The 20,537-nt window shown below is 38.8% G+C and overlaps 1 protein-coding gene across 11 annotated transcripts in view; it reads right to left on the reverse strand.

Annotated features, from left to right (window-relative positions):
- The window catches only part of ttll5 (tubulin tyrosine ligase-like family, member 5), a 62,801-nt gene that overhangs the window by 2,019 nt on the left and 40,245 nt on the right, over positions 1 to 20,537 (reverse strand). For 10 of the 11 annotated variants that reach the window (XM_028000346.1, XM_028000343.1, XM_028000338.1 and 7 more), the window contains 3 exons: positions 13,406 to 13,598; positions 9,698 to 9,894; positions 5,894 to 5,976 (listed from right to left, as the gene is read on the reverse strand). In XM_028000346.1, coding sequence (XP_027856147.1) covers positions 5,894 to 5,976; positions 9,698 to 9,894; positions 13,406 to 13,598 — 473 coding nt within the window. Of the gene's footprint in view, positions 1 to 5,893; positions 5,977 to 9,684; positions 9,895 to 13,405; positions 13,599 to 20,537 lie in introns of those variants that run through there. The other variant, XM_028000348.1, reaches the window with a different exon arrangement.

The following is a 20,537-nucleotide window of genomic DNA, read 5'->3' on the forward strand; positions in this document are numbered from 1 at the left end:
AAAAACTAATAAAACCACCCAGAGCAAAAATGATTGGAACCATTTGTACTTATCCTTCTCTTAAATATGTAATCAATTTTCCATATGCAATAACAGCCACGGAGGTTGCAGTGGCTACAGTTCCACTGATGTTCAACTTCTGAAAAATATGTGCAACTGTTGTCACAGAAGCATCAAACTGCTAGCAGAGGGTCTTATAACTTTCACCTTTAAAATACTTCTCTATAATTTCCTTCCTGATCTCCTGGGACAATTCTCCTTGTCACTTCCCGTGGTTCCTGTTCAGTGTGCTACACACGATGTTACCAAAGTGCACCGTGACTGCTTGTCACCTTTTACAGCTCAAACTAAATACATCCCCACGAACATGAATGAAGGAACTGGGTTGTTTTCTGGACCTGATGAGGCTTTTAAATGTTGGCCAAACATATTTAATTCAGCTGAGATCAGAGAATTACAGAAGCTTACTGACTAATTGGAGAACACACTTAAGTTTTAAAATGTCCCTGTGGACAAATAACTTTCTAAAGATTCTATCATTTTTGTCCAAGTCTATTTCATTAGTTTATATATTTTTTAATGATTCTGTTGAACCACATTTCAAAGGAAATGCCTGATTTTCATTGGTTCACTTTCAATAAAGTTTTGGTGAGTTTCAAGTTTTTTAGGAGACCATTGTGGGGGTTTCTGGTCATTAACAGAAAGGTACCAACAATTCTGTGCATGTGCATATATGAATCTATTAAACATATGGCAAGATTTGAGAGTCGATGCTCACAGATGGTCTTAATCGAATCTGACTGAGTTTGAGCAATTTTACAAAGAATTGGCAAACTTTTCAGGCTCTAAATTACAAATACAAATGCATTTCACACTATTTATGCTTAAAATATTTTTTAAATAATATTTTTTCCTCCAATTTCACAGTTTATCTTTCTTTATGTTGGTCTATCACATAAAAACCCCAACACAACAGCAAAAGTCAATACTTTTGCAAGGTACTGTTTCATGTATGTTGTTTGAAAAGAGTGATTCAGGCAGTAAATTGCATAATACATCTGGAAAGGGGATGTTGGTCAGTAATTACCCTGCTTTCCCAACGCTCCACACAGGCCTACTTTGATAGAAAGAGGCTTAGGCTATTTGTTCTAACACGATCAGACCCCCATTAAAGTGGCACAAATGCTGCATTCATTTCCTTCTCAGGCTTGAGCAATAAATCTCCACACAGTTACCAACTGTAGAGAGCAGAGAACTTCAAGGAAACCTCAAGGGAAGCATTGTAAAACACATGTGGTGGATATAGTGTCGTTTTGTAAGCTTTGGTGAGTCCTCATCAGAACCGTGCCCTCGTGTCATGTCTAAAATCAACACAGGAGAGGAGGGGAAGAAGTAGAGGAGGGGAGGCTGACGTGAGTGAGCCGGAGAAGTTTTCAGGGGAAAGAGGGAGAGCTGTATGAGCGCCGAGGCAGAGATTAAAAGAGCGCGCAGGAGAGAGATAAAGCGGGAGTGTGATTAACGATGGGTGACAGCTGATCATAGAGAATGTTCTCCATTTGGACTCGCTCTAACTGCCTGTCAGAGTCAATCAGGGGAGCTCAGTCATCTTGCTACAAAGGCAGAAAGACCTGATGCACTTCTGTGCTCCACAAAGGCTGCAGCCATTCCGACAGCAGTCTCCTTCCCTTTAAATCGCCACACCGAATCCCTCTTATTCAAGAAAATACAGCATGCAGCACTAATAAAGACTTTACATACGCTGATTAGGGATTTTTTTAATCGTTCTTTTCTTCAGTTACAAGCAAGTGTGAATATACACATACACCCTCGCGAATATTTAGACAGATGTCCCTTGAAACTTACAGAAAAACCACATGCTTTTTGTAGTCATCAACAAGCTTCTGGCATAACTCAAGCTGGATATTTGACCACTCGTCTTGACAGATTTAGTAGAACTCATTCAGATTGCTTGGTTTGCTGGCAGAGACCCAACCTTTAGGAAAAGTCCGCAAGCTTGAATGGAGTTGAGGTCTAGAAGCTTAATGGTATCCAGAGTGATTCATGCCAAAAACCAGTTCTGATGGGATTGGATAATTGTAAAGTTTGAAGACCAAACTCTATCCCAAGTTAAACCATCAAACTGTTAATTTGAGGTGAAGTAGAATCATTTCCAACCATTTTGTGCAATGCATCAATGTTACTGGCACCAAAACAGACTCAGAGACTGATGCTACCACCACCATGCTTCAGACTGGATTCAGTTTTCTTAGGTTTGAAAACCTCGCCTTGACCCCTCCTTAACATTCATGATGAGATTATGACCAGAAAGGTAAAAAAATATTTCATTTGACCATAAAACATTTCCCCACAAGGTAATTGGTTTGTTTATGTGTAGAGAGATGTGAATTTTAGTCACAGTTTTGGAGCAAGTGCTTCTTTTTTTAAGATGATGTCAGACTCACTTCACTATACACAGTGATACAGAAGCAGCTTCTGTATCACTGACTTGCGCCTTGATTGCTTCATTGAGTTATTGTTGAACATCCTAATGAATCTGCTTTTATCGAAGGGTAACAGTTTGTGTTATTTCAATACAAATTGCTGTTTTAACAGTTTCTGATCATAAAAGCACATTCAGAAATGTTTTAGAATGGATTAGACAGGCAGACATACAACTACCCTGGCCACTGCCTTCCTATGCAATTCCACTTGACTCTCATCTCCTTTCTTTTCTCGCTTCATCTGGGATTTCTCCCAATTAGCTTGATTTTTCCAGTTGAATTTCAACTGGGTCAATGAGCCAACAGGAGGAGTTGAGAAAAATTGACTGTCTACATTGTTTTAGATTTGTAGTCTGCCTGAATAGGGTTGTAGTTTAGTAAAGGCAGCAGAGGACGTGAACAAAGCCTTTCAATCCATGTTGGCCACACTTCCAAATATTGAACAATTTTTGGAAGTGTGGTGAATTTTTGGCCACACTTACTGTATATTCTTCTTGGAGCACGAAGAATATACAAGACATTTTATTGATGGCAAAGATGTCGTGGCCCTTCTCCCCATGGGGTTGCTTTGTTTACAGTGCTTGTAGTTTCTAATCAGCTTTGTCAAATTGGTGCATTACATATAGTATGGCCAATCGTTGGCAATTGGGTAATATTTAAAACTTCAACACAGTTCACGCCTCCAGGAAAGCTTGGTATGGCTTGCATGTTTTAAAAATTTGAGAAATATGCTGAAAAGCAAAGACAATTCTACTAAACTAACCAAATTAATAATACTACTATTATTAATTTGATAATACCATTGTTCAAACAGCCAGTGGGTTTTATTTTAGAAGACAGTTGATAGCTACAAAAGTGTGAGGTTTGTCTGCAACACACTCACAGGCACTTAACCAAATATCACTGGGGGTTCAAATATATTTAGGCTTATATGTATAATTTTGACACTTTGCAATACGAAAAAATAAGTAAATAAACGACATAATTAATATGAAATTTATATCCACTGCAACCTTCTTAGTAGCACGGTATGTAAGCTAAAAAGGCTTAAGTTATTTTTAAAGATAGACCAGAGAAACATTCCTTATCCTGTGCATCCTAAATGATGGAAAAAGTGCATTTAAGAAATTTTGAAGCTGCTCCTAAAGGATCCAGTTACAGTAATTGATGAGTTTATAAGATGTTAGTTGGGTTCAGCCAGTATTCTGAGCTCATGGGCAGAGAGAAGAAGGACAAAGGGGAATATTTCGAAAGAAGTTTTCTTTGAAGGTGTTTGTGTGGAGTACAAGCGTGGCACAGGTACTGTATATTTCCATCATAGTGATCTCAGCGCCGTCTTCACAGACAGGATGACATGTAAAGGATCTGCTGATACTAATGTACAGCAGATTATTGGGAAAAGTATAATCAAACAAACAGATGTGAGTAAACTGCCTGACATCAACATCACTGCAATGAAGCACAAAGTTGTGTAAATGAATGTGAATGAGCAGAATATGACCTTTAAAGAGGATTATTTCTGTAGTGCAGCTCTTGCTGTTTGCACAGTAACTGGGAATGGTGTGAACATTTGGCATTACTGGATCTCATTAAGTGCAAATAAAAAAAGTCTTTACTATGCTCTCTTATCTTTCAGCTATAATCAGGCATTAAGCCAGTGACGCACACACCATGTAGAAACAAACTGAAATTTACTCTACGGGGAATTTGGTTTTATCCACATCTAAATTCTCTTGGAGTTGAAGTGTTTTTCCAAAAAATTAACAACAGGGGTGTATTTACCACTATTACTCATAACCATTTGGGTAATTGTGACCAGTAGCTGTAATTCGGAGACATTTCATAATGCATCAAATCATTTCAGCTTTTCTAAAGGGGTAATTTATATTTGTTAAGTGGGATTATGTTAAGAGGTTATGAGTAGTTAATATCTTAACTAAAGTTGGTAGCACTTTTTTTGCAAATACTAGCCTACAAACTGAACATTTGATCACACCCAAATTGAATGGTTACTTGCATAAATGTCTAGGCAAGATGAGTTTACTTCTGATTAAACACAAGGTTATTTAAAGTGCAGGAAAATAAAGAGACAAACGGGGAAAAATAAATGGTCAAGACAAGTAAAAAAAATAATTAAGAAAATTCAGTTCTGATTTAAAACACATGACAGTTTCTCCATGTCAGGCATTTCTATACTTTTGACAGGAAAGTCTACATTGTGATAAATGGCTTAAGATGTTAATGAGCTTCTTTGGTAATAGACCTTTGGTGCCTATTAAAATTTAGCTGAGTGAATAATGACACCTAAGTTTATTAGATGGTCTCTGGTGTTTGGCCTCATTAAGCTCAGTTGAGTAACAACCTCCAACACGAATACTGTGGAAAAACTTAGAGACTGCAAGCGCCTGTGGTGACGTGGTGACACAGAAGTATAAAGCTGTGTGTCATCAGCAAACAGAGAGAGATGTTGTATGCTCCATAATCTGAGATGGAGAGGATCAATTAATACAGTTCTAGACAAACTCACTCATCTAGTCTATCAAATGGGATATAAAGCTCAGCTGAGTCAAAAGCAGTACTGAGCTCCAGAAAACTTTCTATCAACGCAATCTTGGTGCTTGGATTGGCAGAAAATGCACTGGAGAGATTTTCTAACCAAAATTAGTATACTTTATTGATAAAACTGAATTTTCGATTATCTTTTCCAATGCAAGATTACAAATGGATGTCTAAAGACCTGTGGTTATTTACAATGAAGTTCATTGTAATTTGAAATGGGTAACATCTACACGTTACCAAATTGGCTTAAAACAAGCCATGTTCTGATTAGTCATGCAGGTTCCTGCGATCTTAGGGAAGAACAACTACAAAAGTGGGAACACTGCAGCAAAGGATGTGACTGATGGAGAAAACTGTCAGCACTGAGACACATAAGTGTGCCAAGGCAACACCGATCACATGATTTCAGCCACAGGTGCTTCCTTAAACAATGCCAATGGGTTTACATATCCTGCACAGTTCTCACTTTTTCACTAGGCAATAGAGATGAGCTTGTTAGATGCATCAAAGTCTCCAACATAAGTCTTCAATAGAATCCTGGAAAGGGGTTTTACTACAGGTACTAATAAAATCTCAGTGTAATAACTAGTTGGAATTGAAGTTTGACTGTTATTTCAAACTCCAACAATGCTATAAATTTCAACAGTGAGCAACTGAAAAAGAAGGAGCTTGATAAAAAATATCCAGTGGTGTTTATCAGTCCTCAATGGGGAATGTCCACTATGCATGCCTGTAATCACTAACACTGGCATAGAGACATAACTCCCCCCAGCCTGAGGACTGTGGTACAGCATGAAGTATATGTACATGTAGAGTTGCAACATCAAACCCACCTGTTTTACTGCAAATGGCCTCGTAGACCACCTGCTGGTTGCTTGACATGGAACCACTGGCTGAACTCTCTGAGGACATCTGCCTGTTAATCAGAAACAGCTTAAGAATGAACGACGACTGAAAATGATTATTTTTTAAGAAAGTAATGTTGGGAAAAAATATCCCAAGGACTGTTTGTTTCTGCAGACCTCCAAGGCCTCTGTGGAACTAAACATCAAAACCAAACACGAAGAGAAACAGTTTCTCCCTGCGTGTGATTGTTTTAGCCACCATGCAAGCCCTATGACATGAGTATAGCGGACTCAGATTCAAATAGTTGCACTTTGTGTGCAGTCTGTGGAGCCTGGTGGGGCTAAGTGTTTACTGAGTGCCTCTTGAGAGCTATTGTGACAAGAAGGAGAGAAATTCCTACTCCTTGTCCAGGGTGATGTGACTATCACACTGGCTAGCATAGGCCGGTGATTACTAACTGAGTCAAGCTGCAAGAAAAGGTTACAAACATAAAGAATATGCAGAGTAATTAGCAAATAGAGTGGTGTATTTACCTCACAGGGCTTCATAAACAAGTCTAAAGATTGTAGAAAAGAAATTAAATACCTCTTTTCACATAATTGCACAGTGAGTGCAGTGTTTTCCAGAAGCACGCTATTAAAAGAGCTACTGAAGCATAAAGCATGAACAGACACGTCTGTAACCTTATGCATTAATTCTGTTGAGCATTTTTAGGGGGAACAATAAATAAAGCTTAGCTGGCATTAACCTCTCGCCCCATAACAGCAGCATGCCAAAGGAGCATTAATAAGGTAATGAGGGTACACACTGCCTCCTTGTAAGGGGCTGCACAGTTGTTCTTTCATACCATTACACAACCACAAATAGAACTGGCCCACTTTAAGTGTGGCATACCTCGACAGGAAGCAGCCCCTTTCACATTGAGAGGGCGAGTGGGGGGGAAGCTTGACCTTTGGGTCCTTTCACATCACTTTCTTTGTCAACAGTCTCTCACTCTGTCACTTTAAGAGTCAAACAGCAGCCAGAAACGCTGCAGGTGAGAGCTGATTCTGGACCTGCAGTTGTGCAGACGGCTCTTTAAGCACAATGTTTGGGAAAGTCTAACAATTCACTCAGATCTGCAGTTCCTGTGCTTGCTCCAGTAGCGTGTGCCTAATGCGATTCCACCCTGACCAACAGCGGATAAAGTTTAACCATAAACACACGCTTGGCGGCTTCTGTCTGTATGGAGTATTCTATGAAAATAACTACTGTTGTGGCTGATTAATAGGGAGTGAGAGCAACAGCAACGCTGACATTAATGGCGCTGGTGTAATTGTCACCCTATTAGTAATGCCACACGACAGCACGGGTTTCCGTAGTTACAGCTGTGACTAACCAAACCTTGCAAACAAAATACCAAACAGGCTCATTTATTTGCATTACAAATTGCTGCTTTCAAAGCCTTCACTGAAGTCATACCACTTTGAGCCTTTGCAGCCCCTCAAGTTGGCAGCTGGGCTATGATGATAGAGCAAAGAGAGGGCCCTGCTAAGTATGATACCAACAAGCTGTGCATTTGCTTCAACTGAGCATGCTCTGTGGCAGCAGAGCTTTAACGCCAATGCTGAAGGCTGAGAGTATGCAAAAGTATTCACAGGCTTTTAACTTTTTCACTATTGATCATAGTACAATCACAGACTTCAAAGTGTTTTATTAGAATTTTAGGGGATAAAATCAGTGGAAAATTGTCAAGTTGCAAGAAAGGGATGTATTATTTTAGCTATTCTATTTTTAAATATCAGAGGAATGTGTCAAGCCTCTGCTTTCAGTCCACCTGACATTATTTTGATGATCCAGTTTTTGTGGCAAGTACAGACATAAATCTTTTGGCTTTGTTTCAACCACCTTTGCACATAAAGACACTAAAATAGATCTGGCTTAGTCAGATTAGGTGAATATCAATTTTCGTGCAGCCAATTCTCGATGGGATTTAGGTTCCAGAATTTAACTGGGTCATTTTGATACATAAATATGCTTTGATTTGTGTGTGTGTGTATAAAGGGATTCCATTGGAGCTCTGGTTGTATATTTACAGTTTTGACCTGAAGAAAGTCTCAACTCTTCAGCTTCTAAATAAATTTTCTTCCAGGGTTGCCAGGCATTTAGCTCCATCCATCTGCGCATCAACTAGAGATGAAGTGTACAAGGTGTTGTACAATGTTAGTTTAGTTTTTATTCAGGGATATTAGAGTTAAAGCACATACCCGTTTCTTTCCATTTGACAATAATGCAATAATGTGTGTTGTTCTATCACATCAAAACTAAATTAGTATTTGTAATGTGAAAAATTGTTTCAGGTTAAGTAACTAACTATAAGCTAAACCTGAAAATTAATGGGTAAAGAAGTCAGCCCTTCCAAGTACTGCCCACTCCAGAAGTGCCCACTCCAGAAGTGGAGTGGGCAGTACTTGGAACGATTTAATGTGTTAGACCTTCAAAGAGCGCTAACAAACATCAGCAGTACACTATTCATGGAAAATCCTGGGGAACAAAGGATGGAATATGTGTATCAAACAATAATTTTACAATTTGATATAGAATGGAGTTTGGAGAGCCGGGCAACCTTCAACTCTCTCAATACATACAGCACAGTGATTCTATTATAAGTTGGAGGGGATTAGCTCGGCACTGGGATACGTTTCAGATGTGCCTCAATAACAAAGGTATAGAGTTGCTCCAAAAAAGAGCCCTGGAAAAATGGGGAAGCAACTTATTATCCTTCCATTTTCTGGAGACAATCATCTTCTTTCTTCTGGATAGAGTTTACTTTTCTCTGTCATTCTTTATTTTCTCATCTCTTTATTCTCTCTTTTCATTGTTTCCATCAGCGCATTTTTTGCTCGTGAAGCTTCCGTTTTTCCCACACTCTCCCCTGTCACACTGGTCGACCACAAAAATGCAGGACAGAGGAGAGTGTGAGGGGGGCTCTGGAATTCCACATGCAGAAGGTAAACACAGCAACTGCCAGGAAGACACACACACACAAGCAAATACAACTCACCACTCTACATCAGCCATTCTCTGTCTCACTAACTCCTTCTACGCCAGGTAAAGTTGGTCCAATGTGGCAACATGCTGAATATAACAGATAGAGTAAATGTTTAACTCAGTCCTGGCTGGAGTGAATGAGTAAAAATAACTAAATAATGAACTGCCAGATAGATTTGTTGTCGATAGTTAAACTCCCCTGTCGTGCCATTCCTCTTCTACATTAAACAAAACTGAAAAGCCCTCTGCCAGCATGCTTTAAACAATCAGCCCTGATCACAAAGGCTTGCTGCTGTTGTGTAATTTGGATGGATGTTTCAGTAACACAGTCATAAAATTAGCAAGGGAAATAGCTGGCAGTTGAGCCCAGCACCCCTTTTCTTTCTATTTTTCCTTCTGTACTCTTCACCTTATCTCCAAACCAAACAGGATTTAAATGGAGCCCAGAGCCCGGGCCCTTCCACTGAACCAGATTCTGTTTACAGTTCAGGCAGAAATCAGGCCTGTGATGAGGTTGTTTACTGAACAGAAAGATACAGCCCACGGCCAAAAGGCTGCGAGAAGTACACTACATTCATATTCTGACTCTCATTAGTGTTAGCCGTGACCGCTTGAACTCAAGGATCCCATGAACCCTGTCTCCTTCCATGAGCTGGGACCAAAACTCCCACCCCAGTGCTCTAAATGTTTCGGAAAGTCCACAAGAAAATTGTTTCATTCACCATTAAGTAGAAATACAGCAATTCACCTGCAAGACTTACTTTATTAGGCGTTTTGTTGCTGTTTTCCTGCCCTGTCCTTCTAGCGTGCTGCTGGGTGGCTTTGGAGTATAAGCCGGGCGAATACTGGTCTGGCTGTGGTTGGGGCTGGACTGAGCATGTAAGCTGGATGGTGAACAGCTGAACGGTTTTGTGGATACCTGCGGGTGTGGACTGCTTGTCTGGTCATGAATCTGGGTCTGGGAGGAGAAACAAGCAATATCAATTCAAGTAAATGGCACAAAAACAACATTTTAATAAAAAAGTAATTCCCTTTAAAAGATTTTCACATTTTGTTGCATTAGAACCAGAAATATATTTATTTTATAATTCAGACCGGACCATTCTAAAAAACTGGTGTGATTTGATCTGTTCATTACTTGTTTAGCTTTATGTTTAGAGTCACTGTACTGCATCTTTCCATCGGCTTTGACCAGCTTCACTGCACATGGTAAGAGAAAAAGTCAGAATGCTCCACTGTTGTATTCCATTAATCGTCAGAATAATCAATAGAATACTCAATTACTAAAATAACTGTTAGTTGCCGCCCTAGTGCAAATTATGTTAAACCCCCACATTTACACCCAAGTAATATTTCAGCACAAATGGCAAGATCGGAAATATTGTTAACCATCCACCTCACATTTGTGCATGTTGCATAAAGGCCAAGCAGAGATGTCTCTCTGCTTCAACACACCAAAGTGAAATAATGAAATTTATTTTTCATCTCATCTGACTAGAACCCCTTCTTGGCAAACTGCAGAGAGAACATCTTTTGCTTTCTTTCAAAAATGACTTTCTTTGTGCCAGTCTTCCATAAATGCTAAATTTGTTGAGTAATTGACTAAAATATTATTCTGTCTGACAGATATGGATCTCTGAAACTCTCCAGCCACCTTGCATATCATTTTTTGGTGAACAGCAACATCTCAGTAGGTTTGCAGTTGGGCTATACACTTTCCATTTTCTAGTAATAGGTTGAACAAAAGAGATCAGTTGAACAAAAAAGAGGTTGAAAATAAGTAGAAATAATTTCATTAGTCATTAATTTCTGTTGTTCCTAAAAAGAGTCTGTTCACTAATATCATTGAAGAAGAAGGATTAATAATGAGCGTTCGTCTCCAGAGGGAACTCCACAAAACTTAGATGAGAGGTAGAGCATGCATCCATGGGAGTAGTGTACTCTTAAGGACAAAATAAATCAAGCCACTCCAAAAGTGGCCAGCGGAAGTGTAATCAGATTTAGAATGGGTTAGTCATGGAAAATACTCTGGCCTCTGTTTATTAAGGTGAAGTATCAAGCATCAAAGTGCTTGGCATGGAAAAGTGCAGATATTAATGAAATACCTTCCAGTATCAAAACAAGCTTAACATTTTTTGAAGTTGGCTGCAATGAAAAGCAAATTCCCCACATCATTTATTTGTTTATGGAAAGGCTCTTCAAAGGCTTGGGAAGGAGGAATATGCTGTTGTCTTTTTGACATAATACTTTAGAAGCACATTTTACTCTGTCCAAGCAGCAGCAGGGAATGCTTGCATACATTCTTTCCATATCTCATGCCCATGCTATTTTCTCTGCTACTTTATACGGCTATCTAACATGCTAATGGTTTTCCAGTTTCTCAGAGTAGCCGTTCAAAGGGCCAATGAGGTGACATAAAATATCTGATGCAATTCCTGTGTTGATAAATGAGAAGCTGGGTTTCCAGGTTGCAAGGCCTATGGCCACAATTCAGTTTGAGCGGGGCCAGGAAGGGCACCTTTCTTTGGCTGCCAGGTGGCCCAGAGCCAACCCAGTGGAGGAGCCGAACAGTCTGCACCCAGTAACTGGAACGTGGACTGGAGTGCCGGAACAGATCCCCGTCTCTTTCTGTCTCTCCAACCAGCACCCATGAATACACATGAGCATTCACAATCAATAGAAAGCCTGTTTCTGCATCTTCAGTTGATCCAGAATAATCAATTATTTAAAGTCTGCTCAGAAAAAAACATGAGACTATCGAAACAAAGTAAGTTTGAATAAAAATACCAAAATAAATCATTAATGGAAGTAAAGAATGAACGCAGGAAGCTTACAAACTTCTGGATGACTCAACATTCGATCACTACCAAAGATTCTTGGAATCTCTTAAAGTGATTTTGATTAATATTTCTCCAGGTCTTTCAAATCTGCTCTGGCTGCTGGCTTGTTTTAATCATATAAATTGCAAAATAATTCATACCCCTTGAGTTATTTTGTGATGATTTCAGTACTGATTTTAATTGACAGACCAACACTAAGAAGTACAACTCTCCTTAGTGGAAGCAGTTAACATGGCTTCTGATTTTGTTCAAATATGTAATGCTGAAAAAGTGTGATGTGGATATCTAATATATGAACCTCTTTAATCTGATACCTCAAAAGCAAATTACATCTGAAACTGAGGCAAAAGGTGGCTCTACAAAGTAAAATAAAGGTAGAATGAATTACCATAAGCACACTCCTGCAACCCTCCTGCGTTTTGAATCAGCCACGTGAACACTTTCAAATTACGGCCTTCATGGCTGGTCAGATATAACTTCAAGTGTTTCTTGTTGCTAAATTACAATTGGTGACAATCATGCACCGAAATTATATCCATGCTGCAAGGCCAAAAAACTAAATGGAGCTCAAATTTGACATAAACTGGGCTGGTAAAACTGGAGATTCCATACAGTGCCTTACAAAACTTTCATACCATTTAAATTTTTTATAGTTTGACAAATTATGAAAGCAAACTTCAATTTATTACGATTTTATGTAGCAACTTCACACAAACTTGTGCGTTTGTGATTTAGACAAAGAAAAAAAAACATGACTTTTTAACTGAAAGGCTTTGACCAGCTCTCCCAAGTTGATACTTAGTAGAACCACCTTTAACTGTAATTAAAGGTCCAAAGTCAATCTCCGTCAGACTAGCGCTTCTGTGACAAGCTATTTTCTCCTTCAGTCTACAATTTGACTTGGTCATTGTACCACATAAATATACTTTGATCTAAACCACTCTATCATAGGTTGTATGTTTTGGGTTGTTGTCCTTCTGGAAGGTGAAACTTTGCCTCAAGTCGTACAAACCTCTCAAGTCTTCACAGAGCAGATAATAATACTGAGGTTAAATTACACAAAGGTGGACTCTATTTAATAGTTAGTTTAGAAGGTAACTGGTTGTGTGAAATTAAATTTTGGGATATCACGGATTGAAAACTAATGCATACCGCACTTTTCAGATTTTATGTAGAGACGTTCTTATACGTCAGACTTTTGCACAAATTTATAACAATCTATCACAACAAAATCACCCCAAAAAATGCATTACAGTTTGTGGTGTAATATGAAATAAAAACACAAAGTGTAGGGGTGTAAATACATGTGGGAGCACTGTGTTTGCTCTTCTCGACAGCATTATTCGCCTTCCCATCAAAACTCAACGAAGAAGCTCAGCCAAGCAAAATAAACTTTGGTTAAGGAGTAATGCTTGGCTTTCTCGGAATGAGCTCCTGTTGAAGACTATGTTGCCACCAAACACCATTTCGTAACGTAGTTTGGAAAAGGATTAGCAGAATGTGCGACTAGTAAAATATTTAAGAGTTTAATAGTAAAAAGATAATTTTATAAAATGGTGCTGTTAAGCAAAGCAATATTTTCCACATAATTATCGTTAAAGTCCATCTGTTTTTCTCCTGCATATGTACCTGATGTCTGGGATGATCTCTGTCTAAAAGTTGATGGGTCTTTAATCTCTGTTGTTGCAGCTGCTGGATAGCAAACTGCAGCTGGTAGCTTCCTTTGGTTGACTGACTGCTCTGTGTGGAGTTCAAGCCCATCACCACATTGGGAGCAGCCTGCATCTGTGGGTCCCATATACCCTCCTTGCTCTTCGGTGGCCTGTGAGCAATGACGAGCAGAAGTGAGAAAAACAATTTGAAACCAAGAAATCACACTCTGTTTGCAATATTCAAACCAATGATGCTATATGAGTTAAATCTGAGTTCAATCAAATGAGTACGAGTATGTCCTTTGGTGACCCTGGAGTAAGATTGTAACTGCATTTTTTGCAAATTTTCCTACAAACAAGAGATGTAACAGCGGGTAATGAAGGTCTGTATTTTTTGTCACTAACTTCAGAAAATTAAACTCATATATTACATAGAATGAAATATTTCAAGCCTATATATCCTGCAGTTATGATGATTATGGCTTACTAAAAACCCAAAATCCACTGTCTATAATTGTGAAAAAGAGAAATATTGTAAAATTATGGGGAAAACTGCTGACTTGACTGTTGACTGTTGACACTCCTCACAAGGAAGGTATGCCCAAAGCTTATTGCTGAAGAATGAGTGCTTTATCCAGGCATGTTTATAAAAAGTTGAGTGAAAGGCAGAAAGGTGCACCAACAACAGGGATAACCACAGTCTTGAAAGGATTGTCAAGCAAAATCAAGTATTGGCTAAACAGACTTGCAGTAGCTTTACATTTCGGTTTAAAATATCTTTTGTTATCTTACGTAATATTTCATTTTCTGACACCCTACATTTTATATTTCTATTATCTCTAGGCCAGAATCATCAAAATTAAATAATGTCTATATATTTCCCTTTATGTTTCACTTTCTGAGATGATTGACAAAAAATATTTAACTTTTTCACAATATAAATTTCTGTTTAGATGAATCTGTAAACTAATTTTCTTTGACAAGCCAGCTTTTAAGATCCTAACCAGTAGCTGCAAGGCCCACCGAAGCCCCAAATCAAAGTGAGCAGATCATGGTCAAAGCGGAGGACAAGGCTGTGGCAAGCAAGGGTCGAGCTAAAAATCTTTGTTCTTAGCCTCAATGCTCCTCTGGCTTCACGTCCCATTTACATCCCAAAGCCACAACCTGGAAAGAAAACTTTTTGACGAGCTGCATGCGCTTGTAACTGGATTATCTGCCATTAGAATTAAGCCTGCTTCAACCTTTTTTCTTCATTTTCCTCCTGGTAAAACAATGAAGTGACCAACCTGCCCCTTAGACATGCTTAAATTGAGTCTATGTGGAGTCTGGTTTGCTGCTGTATATATATAACATCAGCCAAAAATAATGCCATAAAGGGATCTATTGGGAGCTGCAAGGAAGAATATAATACAGAGTGGGAGAAGAAGGGAAAAAAACAGGATACATGTACAGTTAAAGAAATGGGAGCCTCGGGGGTCTTAACAACAAAATGTTCTTGGAAAGTCTTCCCATGCATGCAATAACATTTGTCCGTTGGTCCATAGTTAAAGAAAACACAGCAGACCTAAAATCACAATAGCTGCAATATTTTTAGACTTCAATTATGATAAACTCTAAAATTAGAATTCAGTTAATCTTGAACAACAATGCAAACTGTGGGATAATAATCTTGTGTCGCTCAAGTGAAAAAATATTCCTTGTCCTGACCGGCCAAACAAAGACACAAGGGATCTTAAACCCATGTGAACATGCTATCCGCCCATGCATTTCTCAGTTCACATAATAGCTCATATATCGCAAAAACAACTGGTGTGACTAGGAGCCAGTGAAGTTTTTTTTTTCTTTCTTTTTCAAGCTTCTGGAAACAAAGGCTCGTCTGTGAACCCTATGAGGCCAGTGATTCTAAAACTCTTGGGGGACAAAAGAAGAACTTGTTCCTTGTTTACAGCAGGTATTTCCTCTAACTTGACTGCTGTTTGCACACTGGACCACCATGTCCGTTAGCCCTGCTGTTTTATTAGCATACATTGCATCCATACTGCCCTATCACAGTAAGAGCATAAGCTTTTCTCGAGTTCACTTTCATCAGAGAACCAAATGTTGAGGTCTTGTCAACACCACAGAAACTTCTACAGATAACTGGAATCTTAACAACAGGAGGAAGAAATTTTGCTCAGTACAGCAACCAATAAAATAAAGAAAATAAAACAATTGAAAGAGAAAAACAGATTTCCATCTGATATTCTCATCACACCATATCTGCAGAGCTCAATCTTTTTAGGACTAACCACCAATTTAGAGAGACTGCTCAGGAGTGTCAGTTTACTGCCTGCTGTGCTTGCCGTCTTCTAATTTGCTGATATAACTTACTGTTGAACAACAGAGCAGTACAGGAGCACATGTGCAGCATCAATCTAACTCGGAGTGAATGTGGGAAAATGGACCGTTTGAGATGACATCATGCCAGACTATCTCAAAGCCCTGCCTGGTCAGTGTAAACATCAGACGCCTCAAGACTGTGAGGGTATTTCCAGCCATTAATCAGTGTTTGTTTATAGAGCTTTCCTGCAACAACATGACACAGAGAAGAAACATCCTTAAAATGCGAAAAATGACCCGTATTTATGGTTTTGTTCAGTCCAGTGATGCAAGGAATGCTTATATTGAAGCTGGAAAAAGCCTGAGAAATATAGGATTGGAGCCTACTAGTAGTCTGAAGTAGATCTGATGATCTACATATAATGATGCAGATCATCAGAGACGGCTGAAGGCTCTATGCCATACTATAAAAGGCAGAGACATACAAGCTTGGTAAACATGGTGGAAAAGTATGGAAAAATAACTCCATAGCCAGACTTCCTTACACATTTTGTTTTTAAAGAAATGCCTCTACCAGTTTGCTCAGTCAGAATGTATGGAGATGATCTCTGAACATCGGTTTTCAAGTTTTGCCACACATTCTCAATAAGATTTATGTCTATGGTTTGACTAGACCAGGGGTGTCAAACTCCAGTCCTCAAGGGTCGGTGTCCTGCAACTTTTAGATCTGCCTCTGCTGCACCACACCTGAATAGAATAATTAGGTCATTAGCAAGGCTCTGGAGAACTGATCTACACAAGGAGGAGGTAATTAAGCCATTTCATTCCAGTGTTTTGTACCTGTGGCACATCTAAAAACTGAAGGACAGCGGCCCTTGAGGACTGGAGTTTGACACCTGCGGACTAGACCATTCTAAAACATGGATGTGATTTGCCCGGTATGTGGTGTCCTGAAACATTTAGGTATATTTCTAGTGCAACACACCTGAATGAAATGATTAGGGAATCATTATTATGTAAGTAGGGATTGCACTCTTTCAGAGGTACCGAGTAATATTTCAAGTTGCTATCAGTTTTGTTCCAGAGGTGTTTATATCTGGTGGAACTAAAACTGCTCAGTGGAATTTCAGCTGTTCTTACCTAAAGGCTTCTCCTTCATAGTACAACATCTGTTACCAATCAGAGAGAATGAAACCTCTTTTTAAACTCAAAGGAACAGAAACATCAGGCCATTTTTTGTGGTACACTGACTCACATCAAAGAATTCAGACACTTTTACAGCAGTTTTTCTGATTAGTCAGGAGAATGGGCGTTCAAAAGGTCTTTTGAAATGTTACACCCTTGCAATACATTACAAGGCACTGAATTAAATTTAAACAACACCCTGTAAAAGTACAGTTTCTGGCGTTCTTATTTTATAGAGCTGTACAGAAAGGAACACTAACAAATGTTATATCATTAACAATAAAAAAGAATAAAATACTAGAAACATTTCACAATAGTTTTATTTGGCTAAACAACTAAAGGCCATTTAGAAGCAACTGCTGACTGTAAAAGAAGTCAGATATTGAAGTTAATTATAAAAACAAAGCCACTGGTGTTACCAGCAAATCAAAGCCCCAAAACTAATTGCTCAGCATCTTAGTTAAGACAAACAGGTCGCGCTGACCTTTTTTGTTGTCTGTCATTTTGACTGACAGGGTCAAAAAAATAATCTATAATCTATTTTTACCCATCAGTTTTTAAAATGACAATAATAACATAAACGGTTGCATTTAATTTTCATTAAATGTAATTAATATTCAACAAGAGAAGTCACACTGTGCCATCACACGCCAAACAAATGAATACATGTGACTTTTTCTCCGCAGTGACAAAAACCACTGACTCTGGTTGCAGTAACTACATATAAACAATAAGATTGAACAATTGCACTTAAATTATGAACAGTTCAGCTGCTGTGGACAGAAAGCACAATCTCAACTTCCTCCTGGCCTGCATGGACATGAATTATGCATTGGAGACTGGTATTACAAGCACCACTTAAGCTGAAGTTTTGTCCTGTAACCGGTGGGTTGCCAGTGCGAACCCTGTTCTGCCCAGAATACAATGCAGCTCACCACAACAAGTGTGTGAATGAATGACTGATTGCAGTGTAAACTGCTTTGGAGTCCTCTGACTAAACTGCCATAAAAAAGCAGATAATTTACCACTGTGGGGATGGTATGCTGCACGATTAGTAGTTGTCTTGTTAACAGATTTAATCACTTGAGCCGAGGATCTGTGTAGCTACTCCAGATTCAGCATGGGCATTTTCTTGTTGGTTGCATTGGATTTTAATTAGGCGTATCAGAGTAAAAGGGGATGTATGGTAATGTATGGACGACTTTCATGTTTTACATGATTTGTAAAACTTTTTACACATCGTGATTTTTACAAATCATTTATCGTTTTCCTTCAACTTCACAATTGTGCACCATTTTCTGTCGGTGTATCACAAAATCCAAATGAAACACACTTTGCAATGTGGCTAAATAAGAATAGGTCCAACAGATATAAACATGTTTGCAAGGGTTCGTGCAATCTCTGACATTTTACTGAAATCGCTTTGTGGGGAGCTGGCTTGGTCTCTAAACGTCTGCCTACCATTTGTGTTTTTAAAGCACATCACTTCACTTCACATAAATGTACAAAGCTGTCCGAGACCGGAAGTGAGGTTAACAGAGGCTGTGACGGGCTATATGATTGAACATCCTCCAATTGTCAGCACAAAGGATTTCGGCATGACTTCTGAGAATGCTGATGCAGCATACCTGCTAGATCCTGGCAACGGCGATTCAAAGAGCCGCGCTGGCCTTTGAAACCCATCATACCTCACCCCTGTGGTTGTTAAAAAGAGTCAGTGTGCTTAACAGTTTCAGTATGTTTGGCACAAGCCATAGGTCCAAGTGTAACAGGGGAGAAAATTCATTTTTTTATGAAACAGTGTATATGAAATCAAAAGCATTTCTAATGATATTAGATATTTCAGCACAATAAACACACATCCACACAAACATGAATTGCTTGATAAAAGAACATCTAAAAGACTATGAGGAAATAATATTTCTAAAACTCTGAGAACAAAAATGTGATCCCTGACAGCATCTTTCAAAATCTGATTTCTGTTTCTAGAGTATCCCATGAAGGTTAGATGAAGCCATTTGCAAATAATAAATTCTATAAAAAGTCCCCTCTTGGTTGGTGGAAATAAAAACATTTGTAAAGGGGAAACGGCCAGACATTCCAGGAATACCCTGACAGCTCGATACATTTAAGGACTGGACTGGAAAACCAGAGTCAGAGATCAGGGCCAAGCTGTTTGAGGCACAGCCATTTACATTACCAGCAACAAAAAACGTAAAAGTGGAGGCTGATCATGTGTACTATAGGATGATATTCCTGGTCTATTACCATATACCATGACAGTTAGATTTTTTTTTTCTTCTCACTGTAGCGTGACAGGAGTGAGAAAAGAAAAATTTCACTAGACACAGAGGTAAGACATATTTTATGGGTACTCAGCAGCCAGTTGTTCTGAAGCGTTTCAACTATGAGCTTTTTGCTCTGGAACATAGACATCTTTATATCTACCAAGGCCATTTTATGAGTGAGTTTCCATTACACAGGGCCTAAATCTGATCCTTCATGTCTATTACGTCCTCTGACGCTGAGCAGATTCTCTTCCTATGGTGATCTGAGGACATCCACCTCAATGTCCAGGATGTGATTAGAAACAGTTAAGCTAGACTAAAACAACGTTTATATAAATTCACAGCAGTTACAGTTTAAAAGTCCAGGTTTGCCACTCAAACTTAAAAGAAATGTATACAATGGATTTCTTATGGACCTTAAATGAACTGAGCTGCTCCAGACTTCAAGTAGCAGAAGAAAGGAAAGGGGGTGATCTGACCAGTATTATAATTGTCTACCTAAAAACATAATTTTGACCGTTTCAATGCGGATAACATCTAAAAATTAACTAAAATCTGTTTTACTGAGAAGTTTGTAGTTGTTCACAGATATTTTATGATGAAAGCCTCCAATGTAACCACACACAAGCAGCAGCTCCTCCATTCAGACTTAAAATCGGTAGGAGAAGGCCGGGGTATCCAGAGAGAACCCACACTTGCATAAGGAGAACTCCATACAAAAAGAACCTAGGCCTTCCTTGCTGCAAGGCAAAATGATACCAATCGGACCACTGCCCGTCTTACTTTTAAAACTTTAACTTAATTTGTTAAGTCACTTAAAAAGTGTTGCTGTCTCAATAGCATTAAAGAGTATAAACTGGGAAATGAAAAAAACAAAATGCAGGGGAAATTTGACCAAATAGAAATGTTTACCATCCTCCCACTGATAAGTTGCAACTTTAGCCCACAGCCATTGCAAAAAGTCTGACCTCCATACCGGTGTCGGTTTCAGGGTAAATTTCTACCTGTATTTGTTTTCGCCCTGGTTACTGCAGCAAAAAAAGCACGGTGGAGGATAAGCTACCCTGGATGCCAAAAAGGTCCTGGCAGTGAAAACACAACTTCAATTACATAAAGAGAGCAAAATTTTCCAGCACCAAGTTTCACCAAACTGCCTGGAGCGGCAATTCCTTCCCAAAGACCAACCAATTTTAATCTAATATTCTGTTAAAGACCATTAAACAGACCTTTGGATTCTATTGACCGTGACCAAGTGGCCAGCTATAATTTAAGTTTTGACACTAAAGTGAAACTAAAGCTTTAAAACACAAAAATCTC

The sequence above is a fragment of the Xiphophorus couchianus genome, chromosome 19, assembly GCF_001444195.1.
Source record: "Xiphophorus couchianus chromosome 19, X_couchianus-1.0, whole genome shotgun sequence".
NCBI classification, from domain to species: domain Eukaryota; kingdom Metazoa; phylum Chordata; class Actinopteri; order Cyprinodontiformes; family Poeciliidae; genus Xiphophorus; species Xiphophorus couchianus.